This window comes from Lissotriton helveticus, chromosome 7 (genome assembly GCF_964261635.1).
Source record: "Lissotriton helveticus chromosome 7, aLisHel1.1, whole genome shotgun sequence".
Taxonomy (NCBI): Eukaryota; Metazoa; Chordata; class Amphibia; order Caudata; family Salamandridae; genus Lissotriton; species Lissotriton helveticus.
Window position 1 is genome coordinate 1077478771 of NC_136068.1, and position 24854 is coordinate 1077503624.

General features: G+C 45.6%; 1 protein-coding gene across 2 annotated transcripts in view; it reads left to right on the plus strand.

Moving 5' to 3' along the window:
* RNF213 (ring finger protein 213) overlaps positions 1-24854 on the plus strand; it is a 2973532-nt gene that overhangs the window by 775488 nt on the left and 2173190 nt on the right. For both annotated transcript variants that reach the window (XM_078654076.1, XM_078654077.1), the window contains exon 13: positions 5954-6097. In XM_078654076.1, the coding sequence (XP_078510202.1) occupies positions 5954-6097 (144 nt within the window). The remainder of the gene's footprint in view (positions 1-5953; positions 6098-24854) is intronic.

Here is a 24854-nt window from a genome sequence, read left to right on the forward strand (position 1 = left end):
GATCTTTGTCACTTTTTCAGATGCAATGTTGTAAGTGGTTGTGCAAATTGGTCTTTTGTCCAGTGCAGTTCCTTTCCTAGTCTCCAAAAGCTCTTCCCTATGGTTGTTTGCTGCTCTCTTTTTCGCTTTTGAGATTGTGTTTTGGATAGTTTCTTGCTACTAATTTCACTGACAGGTCTTTGGCTTGGATGTTGTAATCTTCCTTTTCTGTACAGTCTCAGCCTTAAGAATTGTCCAAAAGGAAGGTTGTTTTTTAGTTGCCTGGGATGAAAACTGTCATAGATCAACAGGCAATTCCTGACTGTCGGTTTGAAATGTGTAGTTGTGGTCAGCTTTCCTTGATTTGCCATGCTGTTTAGGTCCAGAAAGACCAGTTGGGACCGAATCATAGTGTGAATAAACTTCAAGAATGGGTCTTTAAGGTTCAGCCAATTGACGAAATCTGTTGCTTCCGATTCGTTCCCCTCCCAGACCACCAACACATCATCGATGTAACGTTTCCAGAGTTTAAGGTGGTCGACGTGGGGGTGGAGTTATTGAGTATTTTTTCTCTCTCAAGATGATGGACGTACAATCCAGCTACACTCGACGCGAAAGTGCTTCCCATGCTTGTTCCGTGTACTTGGCGGAACAGTGTGTCTTCAAACTTAAAATAATTCTCAGTTAGGGCCAGACGGAAGCATTCCAGGACTACGTGTTGGGGTGTATGGTAAACTCGTGGGTTTTCAAAGAGAACTTCTTTGAGGATTTGTGAAGTTTCCTTGTGCGGTAGACTGGTGTAAAGGCTTTCTAAATCAAGGCCAATCAAGATGTTGGTTGTTGGATTGAATTGTAAGTCTTGGAGAAGGCATAGCACGCTTTGGTGTCCTGTAGGTACGTGCTAGTACTTTGGACGATAGGGTGTAAGAAAGCGTCGGCGTAGTTTGACAGTGGTTCTAAGCTGGAACCTATGCCTGACACTATTGGTCTTCCTGGTGGTTTCTCTGTGGATTTGTGGATTTTGGGTATGGTGTAAAAGAAATTATGGGATGGTAGGGTGGTTGTTTTCTAGAAATTCAGCTTCCTTTTTGGTAATCCAGTTGTTAGCTGTGGACTCCTCTGCCAGATAGGCAATTTCAATGCGTAGACGTTCTGTTGGGTCCTCTTTGATTTTCGTGTAGTTTCTTTCATCAACCAAAAGTGGTAGGCACACTCCTCGGTATGCAGTGGTGTTTTGTAGTACTATAGCACCCCCTTTGTCAGCTGGTTTAATAGCGATCTTTCTCTCCTTTGCCAGTTGTTGTATGGTCTCATGTTCCTTTTTGCTGGTGTTGTGGAAAATTTTAATGGTCCTGGGGTCTATTTCAAACACTTCCTTCAGGACTGCTCTTTTAAAAGCTAGTAATTCTACAGGGAGACATGCCGCTGTAAAATTAGACTTTTTATGGAGACCTGTGTCACTATCAGTAGATGTGGTAGGTGGTTTCTCCTTAAAGTAAACTTGGAGTTTGATTTTCCGGATGAACTCATTAAGTTCACAATAGAGTCTAAATTTGTCCATGCTCGCCGTTAGTACAAAACCAAGTCTCTTTTCCAGGACTGATTTTTGTGTCGAGGCCAGGGTGATGTCTGATAGATTACCACTAGGCTGATGGGTTGCTGGTTGACGGGTAGTCCTTTCTTAGCTAGAGTTTTCGCCTATAACTGAGCTGTTCTCTCCTGCTAGGTTCTCTATCTGAGATTTCAGATTTTGTTTGACTGCATGTTTTTTGCAGGGACATATAATGGCGAACATGAAATTTTTTGATTGAAGTTTGTAAATTCATTGTGGCGCCAGTGTCTTTGCCCATCAGTAACGAGTGTACCTTCTATGGTGGAATTGCACACTGAGCATGTCCCACACTTGCGGTGCCCTTGTATGGGCTGGAGATTGTGCATGGTGCGTAAAATGTCTGGCTTTTTAGGTGTTACAGAAGAGCTGGTGATTTGTTGACCAGTGCTCCGGTTCTTTTTTAATGCAAACAGTGGGGGCCCAATGTTCAGAATAGCTCCCTCAATCAAATGCCAGTTGCTACGGAGGATTCTCTTCATGTGATGGGTGTGAGGTCCAAATCTTGAAACGCAAACAATGCGGTCAGTAGGAGGTTTGTTCTTTTTGGTGAGAAGATGTTCCCTGGGTGTGCACCAGGCTCTTTTCAAGGAGTATTTCAGTAGTTTGTAGGGATGACCTCTCTAAGTTGCTTGACAAGTGACTCGACATGAAGCGAAAAGTCCTCGCGTCTGGAGCAGTTACGCCTTATGCGCAAAAATTGCCCGTAGGGCAGATTGTTCTTGAGGTTTCTAGGATGGTAGTTTCTGAAATGTAGGGCCTTATTTTTATCCATGGGTTTCATTTGGAGCGTGGTAATTAACACATTCAGTGATGTTTTGACATTGACTTCCAGGAAAGAAAGGTTCTGTTTACAGTGCGCCAGACTGAACGTTATGTCAGGACTGTGGTTATTTAGCCAAGTGTGGAACTCCTTCAGTACTGCCTCAGAGCCCTCCCATAGGCACAACACATCATCGCCTGATGTGGGCGATAAACAGATTGTTCTGGTAAACAAATTGTTGCTCATATTGGGCCATGTACAGGACCGCCATTTCCGGCGCAAAGGGACTGCCCCTGGCTGTCCCTTTGATTTGCAGGAAGTATTCGTCATCAAACTTTTAAAAACAATTGCGTTGTAGTGCTATTGATGACAGTTTGAGTATAAATTCCGTAGGAACCTGATGTGGTCTAGGCCTGGACTACAAATAAACTTCCATTGCGTCAAGCCCATCTTGCTGGGGAATTTGCGTATAAAGCGATGACACATCCATAGTTACCAGCACGTGAACATCAGAGTTAAAAGGAAAACCTTCAATTTTATTGATAAAGTCCATAGTATCACGCAGATACGAGGGGACTTTCAGCAGAAATGGTTTCAAGAACACGTCAACATACTTGGACAAGGGTTTTAAAATGGAGACGCACCCGGACACAGTATTGATTGCGCCACCCACTTAAGTAGTCCTTTAAACATGCCTCCGGTCTGCCATTGCAGCCTGTATGTACAGTTTTAAACTGACAAAACAAACCTTTTGCCATGACTAAATCTTTCTTTTTAATACATATTAGTCACTCCTAGAATAGGCACTGGGCTGCCCAGAGGGCAGGGAGCAGTGTATTTAAAAGGTTGTACTTTTAACTTTTACGTGTCCTGGTAGTGAAAAAATCATAAGTGTGTTTTTTGCTACTGCTAGGCCAACTCTGCCATAGGATAACATTGGAGTACCCTCATTACATTTAATAAGCTTTAACTTCCAAGTGGGAACAGGTAACCAGTTCATGTTTGGTGTCTTTGAAATTATATTTTTGAAAATACCACTTTTAGAGAGTTGACATTTTGCTGCCTTAACCATTTAGTGCCTACAACCTGTCACTGGCTGACATGACTGAGTGTGGCTTACAGTTGAGCTTTGTGTATTCCTCCTAGACAGCCACACACACACGAGTGAGCTTAGGTGTGCCTGGATGGGCCATCATTGGCAGGATGGGAGGGCAGAGCTGGACAAAGCCCTCCTTACACTTGAAAAGGCTGTGTCCTGCCTCCACACAGGACTGCATACCCCCGTAGGTCTTAAGCAAAGGCAGGGGAGGCAGGAAATATGTGCACTTCAAAGGGATATCTAAAAGCTTCTCCCTCTTTAAAGAGGGTACCTGGTATAAATATTGGCCCTCAAGCACCAACTCTCTAGTACACTTCTGGACCTGTGGAGACTCTGCCTGGTATGACAACTACTGTGCTGCTGAAAGGACTGCCACTCTGTTGGACTGCTGGACCACTGCCTTGCTGCACTGCGGCCATGTAGAATTGCTGCCCTCCTGAATGAGCCAGAGGGATTGGACCTCCACTCTGAACCCAGGACTTGAGTGACTCCAAGGGCTAGAATGCTGTTGTCCTGTTCAGAGCCAAAGGGACATCCACCTGAACCAGCACCCAGATGCAGCTGGAGTAAGCCCCTGACTCCCAAGTGGTGCCCACATGTCCCGAACCCTTGCTTGGCCACAGTGGAGCTGAATTGAAGTTTTTGGACTCTACATAACCCCAAATGGGTCTGTTTGTGGCAAAACATTGCTTGCACAGCCTTCCAATGCAAAGTTCCTTCAACCTGGCTCTTCGTGTTACATTATTGGCTGCTTGCTGGGAGTATAACTGCAAGCTCCGGCCCAGCCGTTCGCAGCAACAACAGGATTATCGTGCTACAGTGATGACTGTCCATGACCCCAGGCCTGTTCGCACTACATCAACACAATGCTATCCTGCTTCTCGCGGTCACCGCAAATGGGACTGTTTGCGCATGACTGAGAAGGTAACTTTTCAGCTGAACTAGCCTCGTCCCTGTATCTGACCTGTGCTCAGTTCCGGTCGGTCTGATCTTGTGACTTTCTCCTGCTCTTACATGATCAGATAGTACTGCATGGCGCTTCGGGCTTTTTGGTGCTACTTTCTCTGCAATCTTTAAAATTACATATTTCCGGTTCTTCTGATTGGATTTTTGTAATTGTGTTCTTGACTTATTTATTAACTTTTGCTCAAATTTTCTAAATAGGTGTGGGATTTTTTCTTGTGTTGTGTTTTTATTGTATTACTGTTTGAGGTGCTACATAAATACTTTACACATGGATTCTAAGTTAAGAGTATTTAGCACAGATTAATTTGGATTTGGCTTGTGCCTCACCCTGACATGGATTGTAGTTGCTGCTTGAGTAGTGCTTCACCCCCCACAACCAGTAATCCGATTTCTCACATCTAGTATGTGGAGGATTAGAGTAATATAGTCAGACTTTCATTAGGCACTGTTTTCATTCAGACACCAAAGAACACACTAAAGCACACTCGACTGCTCTATATAACTTACTTGGCTATATCTTTCTTGCTGCCCCTTTATTCAGTTTTACAATCTGTGAAGCCACTGGGTTTTTCGGATATGTTTGTCATGTTTGACTGTCAATGAAGATCATAGATCAATAAAGAAACGTTTCTTACTTGTAAATCTAGTTTTGCATTTTTGGACTGTTCATTCAAGTCGTAGGTAGCACTTCTTTTTTTCCATTTAAACATGAACGGTTCAGCAATTCAGTACACACTAGCGAGGTATTGATTCAAAATATCAAGCACATCTTGGTGACAAAATAATCTAGGACATACAACGAACAACGGGAGTGGGTTTCAAGGAGAAAGAGACTCATCCTCCGAGGGGACATTTGGGGCGGTACATATATTTCCCCGGTAGACATTCCACTTACACCATACAGAGGACCACTTTTTGGGACATCCCCGTGTAAATAGCACTTCAGCCAGCTGCTTAGCCTTTGGATGGTACAACATACTACCGTGGGCATCCATACAGATACCGTTGAGCAAGTGCTGCCAGTATGAGCAATAATGGGATTTTGTACCTACTGGTTTCTAAAAGGAGTGGTGTATGATTTCAGCTTTCATTATCTGACTGTAATTCTCTTAATTTCCTACGTCATTTCCTTTTTCTCTGAGCAGCAAGTTTTGGGTTTATGCTGCAATGTTTTTCGAAATACTGCTCTAGGTTTAACAGAGAGTGTTTTGAGATAAATACAACAATAGCAATTCAGAAACTTTTGCCTTGCAGAGACTTGTTTTCATAGTCATCTCTTGTCATTTTTCATCTGTCTTTAGAGTTTCTCTAGGCTGCCTACGGTTTATACTAAATAATTTTATACTTGAAGAAAGTACACAACAGCGTTATGATTTATATTTAATTCATGAGATACCTTGTTGCATTTAGCCTTTTTTTTAACCTAGCAAGGAATTTTGTAATCTGGATCATTGCTAAGGCGTGTTTGTACTATTGAATAACTCTATTTGCTCTTTCTTCTTATTTTTATGTATAACTTTTTTCTTTCTGACCCTAGGAAAATGCCAAAGCAGAAGGTCCTAGAAAAAACAAATCTTTGCTGGAAGTCCAGAAAGATACGAAAGGCTGGTTCCGAACAGTTTTATCTAAACAATTGCCAGTTTACACTTATTATTCAGGCTCTCTCAGGGATGAACTTAAGGTATGTTTAATATCAGAAAAGTAATCCTTAGTACAGCCTTCACTTTTATATTAATTCACTAAGTTCACAAATGTGTCGTTGTACTGAACATTTGATTTGAATTGTCTTGTTGTCCTGTTAAAAAGCTGTGCATTTTATTTATAACTAGCTTACCCGTCGCACGTTGCTGCGATCTCCGAAGATTTGTTGTTTTTCCGTCTGGTTCGTACATTAGTATTCGAAAGATTATGAGGGCCCTAGGAGGCCGATATTTAAAAAAATGTTATGCCAGAAACATTTGTGGGAGTGTACTCCACAACTTCCCAAAGTTTCATGGCAATCGGATGAATGGTGCAGTAATGCGTAAAGGACAAACAGACAGACATACATACTTTCGTTTTTATATATATATATATATAGATAAAGTGATTAGTAGAATTTAATTTTAAATTACTTCTGTTGTGACCCCCACCTGTTTAGTCTTATTTCACGTCCCTCAATTATCAAAAGCCCCATCCCATTGTGATGGATATTCCACCTGAGCAGATTTGACTTTTAGCTTAAACTCCTATTCTGGTTTGTCCAAATGAGACCTCTATTAAACTGTAATTTCTTACAAATACATAGGACACATTTAATTTTCTTTCTGCGTATAAGTATACTCCTATATAGTACCTTGTCTTGGTTCTAGAGATTTTGCAATAACCATTTTTTGAATGCATAAGCCTGTATTCTGCCATGGAAATTTAAAAAGAAATTATCTATTGCTAATGTACATATATTTGACAAATAATTAAAATGTTTGCTTTTTCTTCTGATGTTTCCCTGAACTCTTTTACCCGGATCAGATGGATTGTCCGTTATAGTTCTTTTTAGGTCGAGCTGTTAAATCCCACAGGGATTAATTGCTCGAACCTATAGGAGGGAACAAACTCTCTTGAACTTGCGGATTTCTCACATTGCTTGTTAACTCTTGAAGCGTGACGCTTCGCCAGCGCTTGCTTGGCCTCAGTCATTCAATCCGCCTCGCACAGCACATCAAAGGCTACTGCTCCCCCTCACTCACACCCCATCCCCATATGCTCCTTCCCTCCCTCCCACTCGCTGGCTTCCCCGCCCACCCACGAGGCTCTTGAAGTGCGACGCTTCACCAGCGCTTCCCTCCCACTCGCTCACTTCCCTGCTCCCCCGCCCCCCCCCACCTCCATCCGACTTGTTTTCATTTATTTAATTAATGTGGATTGCGGTCCGCTTTCACTTTAGCGACTGCAGTACAGAAACTTGTTTACTCTTGGTTTCCTTGATATTTAAACTAGCATTGTCTGAAGCCAGCTCAAATTAATGCTGTCGCCCATACCTTGCAAAACCATTATACTCGATTTCTTTAAAAGTTCAAACTGTCACAATTTGCCAACGTGGGCCGCTCTCTGATTAACTAATGAGGGCAACTTTTGCTCTAGGACTATTTTCTGACACAGCCCGACCCTGGTTACAGCTATAACGTCTCAGTAGCGACTTGGAGGTCGAGAGGCGCACAATTTGCAATTATCATTTCCATTGTTTAATAGTCATACTTGCTTCGCACATCGCAGCGCCTTCTCACTTCTCCGTTTTTTTCTGCAGCCCCTGCCAGTGACTCACTGTGAAGTATTGTGATCTTCTGACCGTGTTCAGTGTATGGCAGCCGTGTGTTATGGCCCAACAACCCCCCGCCCCCACCCCCGGCGTGTCAGCTGCTCCCCTGGCAGTGCACCAGCAGCGTTAACTCCTTTTAGCAGTGCCCTTTCAGATCGCTAAGACTTTGGCAATGTCACATATGCCAACTGCTCGGATAATTCCTGCAATTTCAGTTTTGCGCAGGGCCCAGGGGCAACCTTTCCCTGCAGTGCGAGGCTTTAGCGAACAGTGCCATGCTAGTATCAAATAACTAGAACAGATAAAGTGTCTTCTAGCAGTTCCATCTTCTCGTTGACGAAAGTGGCATCTAAATATATGGAATCACTGCATTGGGGGCTACCAGCAGCAGTGCCATCTCGTGTCTGTTCAGAGCCACAAGTGTTTTGTGAATATATTGTGCCACTGCATTGGGGGTTCCCCCTGCAGTGCCCTCTCGCTTATGTATAGCTCCACAAGTACATTATTGAGGATTGTGTACCGCTGCATTTGGCGCTCCCTGCAGCAGTGCCCCCTCGCTTCTGTATAGCTGCATACGTGCCTTATTGAGGATAGTGTACAATGAGGACAATTGCTAAAATTCAAATAGGCAGATGATGATTGGGTCTTAATTCAACCATGTAGCTTTAAGGCCCATCCTCCAAAAGACACACACTTGTTTTTAGTTAATGTTATGTCGTATCTTAATTTGCATTCACCCTTTTCTCTGTCACTTCAAAATTTCACGCCTCACAACTCAATTGTGGAGATACAATTTCACAAATTGAATATTCTTTTGAACCTTGAAGAAAGAAGACATTGAGCTTTACTCTGCTTATTCCTGCTTTAGGTCAAGATGTCATTATAAAGCAAGAGGAAGTTGAACTTGCCGGACTTCAAGATGGCCGCACAATAAACCCTCTCTGCCGTCCCGGCATATAATCATTCAGAATCCTACCTCTTTCAGTCCTTTAAGCACCGTGATCTTTTGACTGTGGTCTCCCGGTGCCCTCCTGCTACTGAAGATCCTGCAAAATCGGACCCGAGAGCCTGCAGCACTTCATTCCTGGATAGGCCTTCGGGCGGTGATCCAGTGACGCCATACGTGGTGCGGGGACGGCTCGGAGCCAGAGATAGACTTGGTGACGCTGTGTGGGGTCGGTCAGACGTTATAGCCCCGGGACTTGCTGTGGGCTCTGTGGCTTAGCTGCCTCACCAGTGCGTATATGGCCACGCGGTGAGCTGCGGTGATTTCCTGCCCTTGCCTGCGAGACTGTTGCTGCCAGGGACGCTGTGAGCCTGCATATGCTCCAGACCTGCTTTCTGGCGGGGCTGACTGCGAGGGACTCTGGTCGCGTGAATGCTGGTGCCGCATCCCCAGATCCCGGTTCGGTCTCGGGGCCTGCGAAGCCTGTGGCCTCCTCCCCCAACGATAAGCTGCTGGGTGCTGCCACGGCTGGGTCGACCTGTGGTTCGAGCCACGCTGGTCCTGTGGTAAGGACTGGGGGCAGTTTATGCACTCCCCTAATCTGCGGGACTCAGTCTGACTGCGGCCGCTCTCCCCTGGATCTGTTAATTCTTTTGCTGCCCCCTGCCCCATTGAGACAACTTAGCGCTGTGGCTGGGCCTATGGGGTGGGGAGACCAGCACTGCATGCTGGAATCGCGCATTTAGCCCCATTGTAGGAGTTTGTTGTCCAGGTGTAACAAGGTCTCTCATCCTGCAGACTCATTATGAGCCCTGCGTTTGTTTGGGGAGGCTGTCGTTCACTGGCGCTAGCAGTGCTCGCTGCATTGTTGTAAGGGCCTGAGGGACGTCAACATGCGAAAGCCTGAAAACTCCCAAACTAAGCTGCAATTTCGAGCCGCGCAATCAAGCAGACGGATGGAACAAGATGAAAACGCCTCAGAATCGGGCTGTGAAACTTGTGATTCACCTTCTAACACTGACATAAAACAAATTCTGGAATCTTTGCAGAGTAGTCTAAATAAAATAGATGGGTAGGAGTAATGAACGGTTAGATAAGCATACTGAACTCTTAGACATTGTTGAAAAAAGGGTCTCTGATGCTGAAGACACGTTGAACTCTGCATCACTCTCCCACACTGCGTTAGACAAACAACTTAGGAGTCTGTAAGCTAAAGCGGAGTACTTGGAAGCCAACTCCTGGCGGAAAAATATAAGAATTGTGGGAATTGCAAAGTCCACCAGTAACCCCAACATGGAGCTCTTTGTGAAACAATTGTTAACATCACTGCTGGGTAGAGACTATTTTTCTAATATTTTTGTAGTGGCATGGGCACACCGTTCACTGGCTTTGCGACATGTGCTCAGAGAGCCACCATGCCCAATTATAGCGAGGCTCTTGAATTATAGAGATCGAGACAGCGCGCTCTGGAGGGCCAGGGAGTTGCAAGAACTTCAATACGAAGGTATGGCTGTTTCCCTATATCCTGATGTTACCCAGCAAGTGCAGGATGCTCTTTGCTATTCACACCAGTCAAAGGAAGGCTCAGTGATCTTCAGTTAGAGTACAACATGAAGTATCCTGCTAGGTTGAGAGTTCCCGCAGATGGAAACTGCAGTTCCTTAAACGCAGAGATATTGCGAAATCAGGCCCGCATGTGGGAGGTGTGAAAGACACTGCAACACAAGAGGAATGAAGTCCCCTCGAAATGCTCCTGAGGGAGATCCGGGCAGGACTCACTGTAGGGGTGGGGCAGGTCTGGTCCCGATCCTCACTTGCATTGTTGGGTCCACATGGCCTGGTGATGGTTTGCTGGAGACTATATTGCATCCTTCATCATGGTAGTTTGATTAAATTTGGGAAACTTATGTTGATGCATTCCATTCAGCCAACCGATCTCCTCAGTTCCTGCACGGATCGCTGTCCGTAATTTGCTGAGACGTGTACAGAGTCCTTCTTGGGGGAGATAGAGCTGGATGGGAGGGCGATTGGGGAGACATATTGAGCATGAAACTTGATTCATCATGGTAGTAATGTTGTTATTAATACTGTCCATAATGCCGGGATTGGGTGAACCTCAAGTTAGGCAACATCTGCCAAATAGTGTGTACCACAAGGGGTGTGCTAATGGCTCTTGTTGTTGTTGCTTTTTCCTTTAAGCAATTGTTTTCTCTTAGTTAGAGTGCATCATACGGGTGAGGGGGGTTCTATCACCCATACACAGTTGGGGAGGGCATAGTGTGGGTGGATGGATGGGGTTGTTTGGGTTGTAAGACCGGCATATTCATTTCTGAAGATCCTGTACTGATTGCTGGATTATTTTCAATATGCATTTACAACATTTCAGACATGGTCCATGAACAATATGGCAGACCCAGTGTCGGACCCTAGTAGGGACAAGAAGTTGCGATTTGTAACATGTAATGTCAGGGGGTTAAACAACCACAGAAAGGTTCGGATAGTTGTAGCGTATCTGAAGTGGCACTCTGAAGATGTTGCTTTGCTCCAGGAGACGCACCTACCGCTTTGTAGTGGCATGCTTGCACATAAATACTTCCAAGGCAAGATTTGCGCAGCAGGTTTTACCACCCATGCTAGAGATGTTTTAATATGGGTCAACTTTAAGTCAGGGATTACACTACTTGAAACCGAGGCGGATCGTAATGTGAGATACATAATAGCAAAATGGCAAAAAGAGTCTAATCCTAAAACAGGTTAATGTGTATAGTCCTAATTATGATGACCTACAGTTTTACCGCTTGTTAGGCACCCAACTAATGCAGGATGTAAATGCAACTCTACTATTGGGTGGAGACTTTAATTGTATCTTAGATCCTGATAGGGACCGCTCAAGGGCCCCTCTCGTCGCCCCCCAGCTGCAGCCAGTGCCATTATTGGTTTGATGGAAGATTTAGGCCTGCCTGACGCATGGAGGCAGCTTTTGCCTGACACAGGGATTTACCCACTACTCTGCTCCTCATGACACTCATCCCCGCATTGTTTATTGGCTGATCTCTAGGGACTTGCTTTCGAACGTCTCTAAATGTACCCCTCTTGCTACCACATATTCAGACCACTCACCTGTCCAATTGGATATTAAGGTACCCGCAAGGCAAGCGGCACCATTTCTCTGGAGATTTTCCCCTTATTCACTTTTGGATCCAGTGTTCGCTACTGAAATGGCGACATCGCTACATTCGTTCTTTGAAAATAATATCGGTTCAGTGGATAGTTTCGATACTGTCTGGGAGGCTTTTAAAGTCTACATTAGAGGTATTGCTATTACCAAGGATGCGGGAGTGCTCCAGGCCCTGAGAGACAGGTTAACGAACCTGGAACGCTATACAAGACTGCCTTGAACATATTCTAATGACACAGGGAGCACCTTATGACCCCTCTCACTCCCGGCGAATTCAAGGCAGTGCTTAAAGCCATGTGGGCGAGTAGTGCCCCGGGTACAGATGGGCTCAAAGTCACCTTTTATAAGACTTACCAGGAACAATTCCTTCCTCATCTGATATATCTATAGGAAGACATGGCTAAAGGGGCATGGCTTTGCGGGCTTAGATGGAGGACATGCCCTCCAACCATCCCCCATAATCTGCAATTTTATCCTGCCCAAAGCGGAACCAGAGGCACGTAAGTGGCAGTACGGTGGCAGGGAGCACCTGTGTGCCGACATGGTGCAATAACCCACCTGTGACTGACAAAAACTAACCCGATCGGACCGAGGCAAGACGCGTGATCAGGAGACTGGGCCTGGACAGACCACGCAAGTCCGAGGCTTCTGATGAGGCACAGTAAGCCGCACTTGAGAGGACGAAAAGCAGTCACGCTGACAGAGCTCTGACGAGCCGGCAACAATCGGCAGAAAAGCCTAACTACCTTGTGAAAATGAGGAGCAACCGGAGCTGGGGCAGCAGTGGGTGGCCATCGCATGCTGCGCGGCGGAGCCAGACGATCGTGGATGACCAGACCAGTCTTGAACGGCAAGAGTACGAGAGACCAGGAGGCACGGCCCGGATGGATCAGGCAAGTCCAAGGCCTCGCAGGTGGCACAGCTGGCTGCACTGAGAGGCCGAACAGCAACTGCGCCAGCAACTCTGGCAGGCTCACATAGATCGGCAGAAAGGCGTAAAGACCAGTGAAGGTAAGGAGCAACCGGACCTGGGGCAGCGGTGGGGAGCCATCACATGCTGCGCGGTGGAGCCCCGCTTATTATGGAGGACCGGGCCTACCTTAAACAGCGCGAGTCAGCGGAACGCCAGAGCGGGTGAGCCAGGGACCATGAGTGATCTATGTGGGCACGGCCTACAGGGAACCTGCGCCTTGGCACCAGACACAGGTTCGCCACACGGACCCAGGTACAAGGGGCAGAACGCGACAGAGAGGAAGACCACCCCGCCAGCAAAAAGTGGCTGTAAGCACCAGCGGCGATCCCTGCCAATCTAATAAATAAAAGGCAATAGGCATCGCTCCTCAACACACTGCCAGGGCCCAGACCAATCCAGCAGACCACGAGGTTCGTAACCTCAGGATATTTTCATACGCTGTACCTGGCGGAGAGTGAAGCCAAAATCTCTGAGCAGCGTGACTTTATCGGGTGGGAGAAGATGGTTCTCGCTTAGACATAGTAAAAAAGAACCACAGTCCACCATCTGGCAAGTGCATCCACATTGTAGGACTGGTGCATGCCCAGGCACTCCAGACACACACGCACCACAGTGGGAGTGTAGAGCACTTACTTTAGGTGGGTGTGAGGCAGCCACTAATCCTGCTAGCAACCAGAGGCCCTGACAGATATTGTGCTACCAAGTAAGGTGCTCCCGGACACGTCCATGAACCCATAGGGCAGTGGGATATATCAGGAGGGGCCTTCGATAAGGACCTGATGATCGAAGATGTCCTGGAACAGGAAGACGCTAAGCAACCCCTGTGAGCTAAGATCAATAAGATTGAACAACGCTTTGGATTTGGCAACACAATATCGTGCACCACAGGGCTACAATAACAACCATGGGGCCAAGGAACATTAACCTACTATCATATAATCAGACGACACGTTTGACATGGGCCGACTCCGCTCTGGTGCCGGCGGGCATGCTAGCCATCTGCTTCACTTCCGATCCCAGACAGATAAAACACCTGGGGAGTCGTTCACAGACCCCATGTCAAGCAAACTGGATGCTGTGTTGGCTTTGTGGAGAAACTGGGGAACACCATGGAGCAAACTCACACTTCCCCCGAAAACAAGAACTATAAAGTAGTCAGTGGCCTGAACCATTTGCACGCTGATCACTGGAAGCTGACAGACAAAACCCACTCGCTAGAGATTGCCATAGACGAGCTGTCTCCAAAGGCGCAGGAAGCTTTAAAGTGCCTGAATGAGCTGTCGGCGAGAGTGAAAATACTCAAGCATAGGGCGGAAGACTCTGAAGGCTGGTCCAGGCAAAACAACATACGAGTGATCGGCTTGCCAGAAGGTAAGGACGGAACTGCATATGTCGAGAATTGGATACAAGGAATGCTACCTGAAGGCGTACTAACTAAATACTTTGCCATAGAAAGAGCACACAGGGTCCTGGCGAGGCAACCCCCATGGGACCAGGCCTCAGACCCTTCCTGTTCTGTGTATTACACTACAAAGACAGAGATATGATTCTGCAAGAAACAAGGAAGCTGCAAACAATACGATTAGCAAATTGAAAAAAGTAATGCTTTTCCCAGACGACACAGTAGCAGTACACAAACAGCGACACTCTTTTCTGGAAGTAAAACGCTGTCTCTGAAATCTTGAGCTTGAATATTCACTGTTCTCCGCACGCCGGGGAGTATTAACAAAAGGCAAGACAAACTTCTTTGATACCCTCATAGCTGCATGGGCCTAGCTAGATTCCGCTAATGTAGGGGGTATCTTTCCTGATAAGGACGCACATGGAAGATTGCATCCAGGAGCAGATATGGGACCGCGCAAGGGGAAACAACACAAGAGCTAGCCACTCTCTTACAGCCTACCAACTCTCTGATTATATTGTCTCCTCCACCATGACGGTTACTAAGGTATGCACCTGAAATGTCCAGGGTATACTCACACCCTCTCATCAGTACTTTAATATATTCTGTTCTTAAGAGAGACCAGGCTCAAATAGTACTCCTGCATGAGACGCACCTTATGTCTGATGCTGCACTGTCAGCCCATATGCTTACAGAAACGCAACGTGAAACATTGTTAATTTCTCTCCTCAAACCAGACAGAGATCCAAACCAGCTAGGCTCCTACAGACCCCTGGCGCTGCTCATTACTGATTACAAAATGCTTGCCTCTGTAATTTTGTCTAGATTGGCTTCTTTGGTACAGTCACTGGTGCACCCTGATCAAAATGGCTTTGTGAAAACTCGTAACCACTCTCTTAACATACGGAGACTCGGCTTCAAGAGTATGCCACACACTCATGGCATAGCTCGGGATGCTTGGTCCTAGATTTGGAGAAGGCCTTTGACTTACTTGAATGGCCCTACCTTTTTTCAGTCCTCCGGCAATATGGCTTTGGAGCCGCTTTTCTCAGTCTGGTCAAGTTACTGTATACACAACCTTTCATTTGGGGCAGCACAGGACGAACAATATAATAATAATTATACCAGCATTTGTAAAGGTCGCAGCTACCTCAGGCGAGGTGTCCTGGCGCTGGGAGCCATTGGGAAGATTAAGCAAAGCTATTGCCCATGGATAATGTACCAGACACTATAGCAGTGATTCTACATCAATTTGCGGGGCTTTCAGGTTTGAAAGCGATCTGGAGTAAGACGTGCCTTTATCCCTTTAAAGTTGAGGCCCAGGACCCTATCAATGATGTACTCATTAGATGGCAGCCAAGTTCCTTCCGATACCTGGGCATTTACGTGACCATAGTCCATCAGACATATTGGAAGGCAACCTGGTCAGGGCTATTTCTTCCATCCGGTCTCAAATAAACTAGGAGCTGAACCAGTCATGAGGCACAGTGGAGCTGTGCTCATGACGAGCTGAGCTCGTGATAACTGCCGCGGCCCTCCCACGCGCGGAGAATTCCCCGCCTGTGCCGGCATTCTAAAGGAGTGGGCCGAGTCATGACGAGTCCAGCTCAGCCCCCCTCTTCAGGGGTTAAATGTGGTGGGCAGAATAGCATTGATTAAAATGGTAACATTACCAAGATTACTGTACTATTTTGCAAACCTGCCTGTTTATGTCCATGCCAAAATATTCATAGAGCTGGAACAAATGCTCCGAGACTTCAGCTGGAATAAGGGGCACCACAGAGCTGCATTCTGCAAGCTGTATGCACCCACAGACTAAGGCGGCCTGGCAGTTCCCAATATGGAACTATACTACCTAGTTGCGCAGTTGCAGTGGGTAACGAAGGGGACGAGCAGCGGACGCACGCAGCGGCGCGCCAAAGGCAAGCTCATCCCTGCATGACCGCCGCCAGACACCCTGCCCGTTTCGCCCGCGGGTCTCTCTCCATTAGCCAGTGATGGCTATCCTTCAGTACACCAGTCAGGAACTTCACTCTTTTAATAAAGTACCCCCCCCAGGAGGTAGGCAATATCCCCTTCTAACCGACCATGTGTCTCACAACCCATAAGTACCCTCCACTCAGCAGGCAACCCAAAATAGCTAACTGCAGTACCAAACACCCCAACTAAATTCCACAACCCCAAAGTCCAAACACCTGATTGGCTTATACTGCAATGGACGCTCTCTTCGGAAACACGCATTAGAAAGCTGGTCCCTACTGGACTCAGAAAAGCCTGATTTATTCTTTATTGCAGAGACATGGCTCCAAGATCCTTAACTACCCGACCTCTCTGTAGCCCTCCCTCATGAATACCAGCTGACTAGACTAGATAGGAAAGACAAAAGGGGTGGTGGAATAGCGATAGCCTTTAGAGCAAATACTAAAATACATACTGTACAATTTCTTCAGGCAGAATGGGGCGAAATCTGTATTTTTACAATAGAGCACATCAACAAGGAGTCCTGGAGAGGCACCCTTCTCTACAGGCCCCCCGGTAACACAGCCCACTTCTCTAGCAATCTGAGACGATTGCGCCACGCGTCCTGGCTGTGGATAATTTCCTCCTACTAGGGGATTTTAACTATCACGCCGAACTCCTATCGGATCCTCACACAAATGATCTCACCACCAGCCTGAACACATTAAGCTTAAAGCAACTGGTGATAGGACCCACCCATATCCCTGGTCACATCTTAGATCTATTATTCACAAATTCCTGCAATGTAGAGATCGACCAATTACTCCCAGTCCTATGGTCTCATCACTATGTAATAAGGTTCCACATACACAGAATATCGACTCAACCTCATCCCAGGAAAGAACCTAAACTAAGTAGACCTTGGAATAAGATAAACTTAGAATCCTTTTCAACTCACTTTATTCCCCTCTCCCCTTCGGAGATAGCCCACCAAACAAGGCAACCCTACTGTCTTGAACTAGCTTTCAGCACGACCCTAGACACAATCGCCCCTAAAAAGGAAATTAGATGCCCTAATAAACTCTCCCCCTGTTTCACCCCAGACCGAAAAATTGATAAACTTGCCGTCAGAAAGGCTGAACGTAAATGGAGACATACAAAAAACGCAACAGACAGACAACACTACAAAACAACACATCGGCTCTATATGGATTATATAGCCACAGCTAAAAACGTTTACCTGGGAAACAAAATAAATCAGGCCTCCAACTCCCATAAAGAGCTGTACAAAATAGTGAAGGAATTCACCAATCCCTCTTCATGCCAGCAATCGCATATTGCTTCCCATGAGTGGGTCGATTCCCTCTCATCCTTTTTAGTAAATAAGATAAACGACTTTCATAAACTTTTTCCCCAGTTAACCGACACACCACCTAAACAGATACACATGGAGATTACTCCCTGGCACACAACCTCCCTCAGAGAATTTCAAACTGTCACAGAGGAAGAAGTATCCCTCGCTCTGAACAGGATTAAATCTGGATTACCGACCGACCCGGCCTCTTCTCAGATTCTATCCAAAATCGGACCTGCCCTTCTCCCCAATTTGACCAGAATCTTCAATCTCTCACTATCGCAATCCACCGTACATTCACACTGGATGAAGGCCATAATCGGACCAATACTAAAAAAGCCGACAGCCGACCCTAAACAGCTTGCCAACTACTGACCAATCTCTCTCCTACGCCTGTTTGGTAAAATCATGGAATCGTTGGTCAACAATCAACTATCTAAACATCTAGAAAGCCATAATGTGCTGGATCCATCTCAATGGGGGTTCGGGCCTTTCACAGAGGTAGGCCATGGGACAATAAGGAATGGGACATGATCTTAGCGAGTGCCGTACAAATCCCACAAAATGCCAAATTACGCATCATACAGTTCTACATTGTCTACAGGGCATACCTATCACCAGATAAGATAAACAAATACTTTCGACTTAACTAATGCTGCATGCCCTCGCTGCGAGCAGGTAGGAGCGGACCTCCTTGACATGCTGTGGTTCTGCCCCTCACTTTACCAATACTGGCAGGAGGTGACAGCTGGCCTTTCGGATTGCACTGACCGCTCATGACTACACACATGGGGGTATTTGCCAGATCCAAAAAGCTTAAAGCTACTTTCAGATTTATAAATCTAGGCCTCAAAATCTCAAAAGGACTGGCTACCCGAAGGTGGAAAAATAAACATCCTCCCTCACCAGAAGGCTGGAAGCGATCAGTTCTGGTTTTGGCCCAAGCAGCAAGCACGGGTTTGCACAGAAAAGGTGTAGCCGGCCAGGACAAATGCCCTATTGCACAAAACTGGGACAAATTGGTGGTGGGGCTACAACACATAGGGCAAGAGCCAGGGGGGAACATCCTGCACGAAGGGCATACCAGTGGGGGTGAGAATGAACCAGGATCGATGAACTTCCTAGATAGTAATAACCACTAGGACAACACCAATGACCCAGATGAGCAGTTGAAATGGCGCCTAAGGGACAGGCAAATCCGAACCATTGACATGATGATCCCAGCAGAAGGGCCTCCGGTGGGAGGAGAGGGGAATGGTACGGAGGGGTTTGCAAGAGTTGTAAAATTCTGCTTTGATGTGTCAAGTTGTTTGTAATTTTTATGTTAGAATTGCATCTTCAATATCCTAATAAAAACAGCAAATACGTACACGTGATACATGCAGAGAATCAGCTGCTAGCCAATTTTAACCTGTCAAAGGGTGCTAAACATGTATCTTATCATGGAACCTCAGTAAAGTCTATGCTGTAAAGACCTAAAAGATACATGCCAAATGTTGAAAGTTATTATGTACAAAATATCCTGTGGTTAATGTACTCGAGTATAATATAAAATGCAAATAAATAAATAACAAATCCGAGGTTATGTCGCCCTCTATGCATGAGGGCCTTGAACATAATGCTGCTGAAACCTGGGAAATCATCAATAGATGGCTCATCATATAGACCCCTATTTCTATTAAATGTAAACACGAAGATATTTGCCAAAATCTTGGCAAATCGTCTAACCCCATTGATCCCCCCCCCCCAGTGGGTCACCATGACAGACCGGTTTTGTCCCTGGCTTCAATTTGACTCTCAACCTCAGAACAATTTTTGGTGCCATCCATCAACTTAATATGGAAGTCGAAGCTGCGGCTGTCTTTTTGGATGCCAAAAAGGCGTTTGACTCTGTGGGGTGGGAATTAATGAAGGGGGTATTGAGGCGAATTGGAGTCTGCAAGAACTTTTTAAAACTGATCACTGTGTTGTATTTCCTGCCTACTGCTGTGATACGTTTGGGTAATATGGTTACGGCTCCCATTGCCATTTCGGGGAGCAATCAACAGGGCTGCCCGTTATCTCCTCTTCTATATGCCGTTGTGGCTGAACCCATGGCTTGTGCACTTCGGGAGTACCATAGCCACATGAGAATGCGGACCCGGGATATAGTTTGGTCCTCTTGGCTTATGCAGATGATACACTGCTTTATGTATGGAAGCTGGGTAAGAATCTTAATCCTATTCTGTCGGAGGTCGTACAGTTTGGGCAATTGTCTTGCCTCAAAATTAACTCTACAAAATCATTGATTTTTCCTTAGACTGCTGCTACTACCCCAACAGATTAGATTATCCTATGCAGTGGTCTTCAAATCCCATTCGATACCGAGGGATACAAATTCCCACTGTCCCCGATATAGTACTCGCAGAAAAGTATGGGAAGGCTATCTCCAAATTTGAGGACGATATCACCAGCTGAATCAGACTACCTCTATCCTTGTTGGGACGCACTTCTATTATTAAAATGGTGTTCTTCCCCAGATTATTAATTTTATTTGTAAACATCCCTATGTTGCTGCCATGCCACCTACCTTGTGCACACTTATGATAAAATTAGCTTGGGCCACAATGAAGCCTAGGATTAAGTGTGACACGTTGACTTTACCTTACTCTGCTGGAGACATTGGGGCTCCAGACCTAGTTATATTGTCTAGTAGTGCAAGCTTCCCATGCATATCGCGGGATGCATGGCCCTCGGGAATTACCACACTTTTACATAAAGACAAATGCAAACGCCCTCGAAACTCTACCACAGACCCTCTTTAAACCTCCTATTAGATGGAACGGAGTCTTGGCCTCTATAAACTCTACCTTGTATCCTCGCCTAGGTTATTAGAGTATCAAGTGGGTGCTCTCATGTATTAACCGTTGATTCTGTTGGAGTGGTGCTCCTGGTTCCAGAGGGGGATGGAAAAACGCGTTCACCGTTTGCTTAAAGCACGGGGTATATTAAAGATAGGAGACTTCTTCCACGATGGTGTTGTATGAAGCTTTGACGGCTTGCCCAAAGATGGTCCGGTACATATGCCACTTGACCAATTTCAGTATATCAGAGCCAGGCACGCATGGCGAGAGCTCCAGGGGGACGACATGCAGGAGTCTCCTGCAATGCCCACGCATATCATTTGTGCAGGTTCCCCCAGAAAGTTAATAACCATATTTAGGGCTAGATGTAGGTAATCCGAAAATACTGATTCTAAAATACCGAATTTTACCGATTCGGTATTTCAGAATCGGTATTTGGGATGTAGATAATAATTTGGTAAAAAATACCGAATCGGTAAGATTCGGTATTTACCGAATCGGTAATTACCGATTCGGTATTTGCCATTCATTCCTATGGGCCCATAGGAATGAATGTCAATTACAGAATCGGTAATTACCGATTCGGTAAATACCAGAAAATTCAAGGGTGGCAGGTTGTCACTTTGACACCCTGTTGCACCTCTGATTAGTGCTGGTGTGCACATGTGGCATACATACATGCCCTAAGGGCATGTATGTCTGTCACATGGCACAGGTGTAAATGCACATTTATGCATTTACATAGGAATTCCTTATTTACCACCAACTAATAGTTGGTGGTAAATAGCGAATCCTTTGAGCCCAAAAGCACTGTTTGAAGTGCTTCCTACATTTCATTTACCGATTTCGGTAAATACCGAATCGATAAAAGATGATTCGGTAAATACCGAATCGGTAAATACCGATTCGTTATTTACCGAATCTGTAAACGTGCCCCCTACATAGGAAAAGGATTTTACCGGTCGGTAATGACTGATTTTGGCCGTTACCGACCGGTAAAAGCCTACCTACATCTGGCACTTATTTAATGCGCTCTCATTGGAACCCAAGACAACACAATGCATTAACCATACTTTATTCGCTTTCATTAGAACCCAAAACAACACAATGCATTAAGGCCCGTCAAGACTTGCAGAGAGAATTGGATTTGATCCTTGATGATTATGAGGTATTGCTCCAAAGTCACAAAGCACATATACTTAAACGGTAGACACTGCTTAATACTTGTTAAATACATAAATAGAGTGTTATATCCCCGCTAGGCTGTTCCGCTATGGGTTGCGCGATTCTGCCCATTGTGATCGCTGCGCGGAGCAGGAAGCAGTGTTTTTACATATTGCATGGCTTTGTCCTGATATTTTGAAATAATGGAGTGAGGTTTTCACTATCATTCGTGATACTACGGGACATATTCTAGTACCAAACCCGCTCCTAGCTTTGCTTGGGTATGATATGGAAATTGATAGAAGCTTCAGAAGGCTAGTTGCGATGGGTATGCTTCTAGCAAAGCGTAGGGTTGCCATGCGCTGGACCAAAGGGCCAATGCCATGGATAGGTGATTGGAGAGCAGATATGTTAAACTGTGATCCGCAATCTGACATCTGTAGTGAGCTTCTACCTCCCCAGAATTGTCCCAAGGGCTTTTGGGGATTGTACAAGCAATACCTAGGTGAGATTGAGACAGTGGCACTAGCAAGCAAAGGTAGCAAAACAGGTTCCAGAGATGAATATGTTAAGTTTGCCGGTTGTGTCACTCTGTGACACAACCGTCCCTAGACTGACTTTCCCTCTCTGTTGTGGGATGTCCCCTCTGCAACCTGTCTGACATCAGTACTGTACCTCAACGTGAAGGGTCTCCGAACATGCCGTCATTTATGCACAATAAGATGACCCCCAGCCTAATTACCTGGACAGAGATATATGTATAAATATGTTTTACCATTTTTTGTCATTTATGTGTTTGTGTTTTGGCTGACAGTTATTTCACTTTTTCACTAAATGTCACATCAGTCACTAACTAATTGTTCACACCCTTTATGCTTTTTGTATGACAGTCTGTCAAATGACTAAAAAAGTTAAAAGTAAAGTGGATTCTCAAAATGTAATAAGCTTCTGTGTGTGCGTCAGATAATGAACAATTTGGTATATTGTTTATTAAAAAAGTTCCATCGCCCTAAAGGAATTATTTTGTTACCTCACTGAACTTTTTTGTAGTCTATAATGACAATATCTCTGACAGTGGCTTCCCAGAATATTATGCCATTTGAAGCAAGTCAGACACATTGAGGACAGCTGACTGCTCATATGGTATGAGTGTGATATTTGAAAAGTGCTGCAAATAGCCTCAGTAGGTCACAGGTTTGAAGTTGGTCCACGGGTAAAATGTGGGTACCTTGGGGCATAAAGCCCAATCAAACAATACCATTAGTTTGAAATGAGTATAGTTTAAACATCTCAGTTCAAGAAAATATTTCCCAGATATTGCTTTGTAAATAATGAAAAATATTCACAATAAAGCACATTGGTTCAGTATAATTTGCCAGAACTGATATGACTTGAAGATCTATTTACATGGGCTATGGGAGTCTCCCCAGAGAAATGGTGTAATTGCTTGGATAGTAACATCAGTCTGAATTGTTGTAACTTATAGGCTGCTTTAATTTGGGGGAGAGGGAGAATATGGAGTGAAGTGTTGAATTTAGGACACTTATGTAAATGTGGGAAACTGTGCTTTATAAAGCATATAGGGCAAGCAACATTGGTCATTACTAATATGTCTTAAAGACTACTTTAAAGAAAATTTAAAAGGCTGATTCTTTTCTAGGGAACAGCATGTTAAAGGACACTGGACTGGTAACATTAGTTATTGAGAACTGATGACTTAACAATTATTTACAGAGTGATATGAGATGTCTCCCCCCAAAAAACGGTTTGGAATTTGTGTTGGGCAACAAAGCAGTATGTTGGCCTGTAAAGCTAGTCAGAACTGATATGGATTAACACCAAGTTACTGGGGTGTTTTGTAGATCAAGAACTTTTTTGAAAACGTTGTAGTAAATAGTGGATTTTAAATTAAAGTTATGAACACACTCTACACCGGGATCACCAAGCAACTCACTAGAAGACTGCAAACCATCTAGAACTTGGCAGGCAGACTAATCCTCATCCTCTCACACAGAACTCACACCACGCCTCAGGGAACATCACTGGCTCCCGATACCTCAGACAACCAGGACCAAAGGAGTAAAGGAAGGGATGAGGACTAAATCCTAGTTGTCAGGGATCTCTTGACAAACCCACCACAAGTGTTGTCGGTCTCCAAGGAGATCTGGACCCAGACAAGGAGCCAGAGGATGATGACTGGTGGTACCCTACCCTTTTCTCCCACCAGGAAAATTACAATCCCCGGATCAAGCAAGTGCTGCAGGAGTGAAGGATGGTGAAGGGGTTACAGCTCTAAGAAAATAGCCCAGGCGAGATAAGGGACCTAAGAAATAAATATTCTATGTATGGATATTATCTAGAGGTCATTAAAAATTATTTACAAGGAATAGATGTTATTATGCTCTTGCTCGAGCAAAGAGCAAGAGTTAAATGCCCTCTTGACTTGGAAGAACTAAAGTTGGCTCTAGAGGTATGCAGAAAGGTAAGTGTAACCTGGGCTGGTGGACCAGGGTTGATGGGAGCACTTGTAGTAGGGTCGGGGTCAGGTCTAATGGTTGTACCAGGTTGCACGTTAGGGACGAGATGGACACCGGGTCTTGCAGGCAAAGAGGGTTTTATTGTGATTGCACGTTTTGAATTGAGCATTAAAGTTCTCCTGGTTCTAAATGTGAGTCTTTCCCTGGCAAACTGGCTGGGATCCGTTTTGGCAGCAGGGGTGTTCGCTTCTCCGTTTTCAGGTCCCCGGGCTTTTTCTTCTAGGTCTGGTCAGGGAGGACGGCTCGCCGCTCCGGATCCCATGAAAAGGAAGACCAACAGAGAGGGAACCGTTAGTTCAGCTGTCTTCCGGGGAGTGCACCTTTTTGGGACCGTGTGTAGTGAGGTAGGGAGGGGGTCACCAGTGTTCAACGTGCAGCTCAACTACTGTCGGTGACGTGGGGAAGCTACAGGAGGTGAGGGTTAAACGCGGGGTAAAGGAAACAGTAGGAAGGGGAAGACGCGGGACAAACGAACACGGGGCTATTTACTCTATTTACACAAGCTTTCTTCCCGCCCACACCGCCATACGCTGCCGTACCTGGGTCAGCCACGCTCCTCCCCTGGGAGAGTGGCACGGCGGCTCACGGGGTCGTTGGCCTCCTGGCACACCGTTGGTCTCGTCTTCTCCTCCTCCGGGATGTTCCTCGGGGTTTCTTCGTTGTCCTCCGCAATCGCCTTCTTCTCTCCTCCCAAACCGCTCTCCGTCGCCGCTCCTCGCCTTCTCCTCCTCCGGGGTGATGTCACACCCCTCGTGCATTACTTCCTGTGCTTTAACCAGTCCGAGCT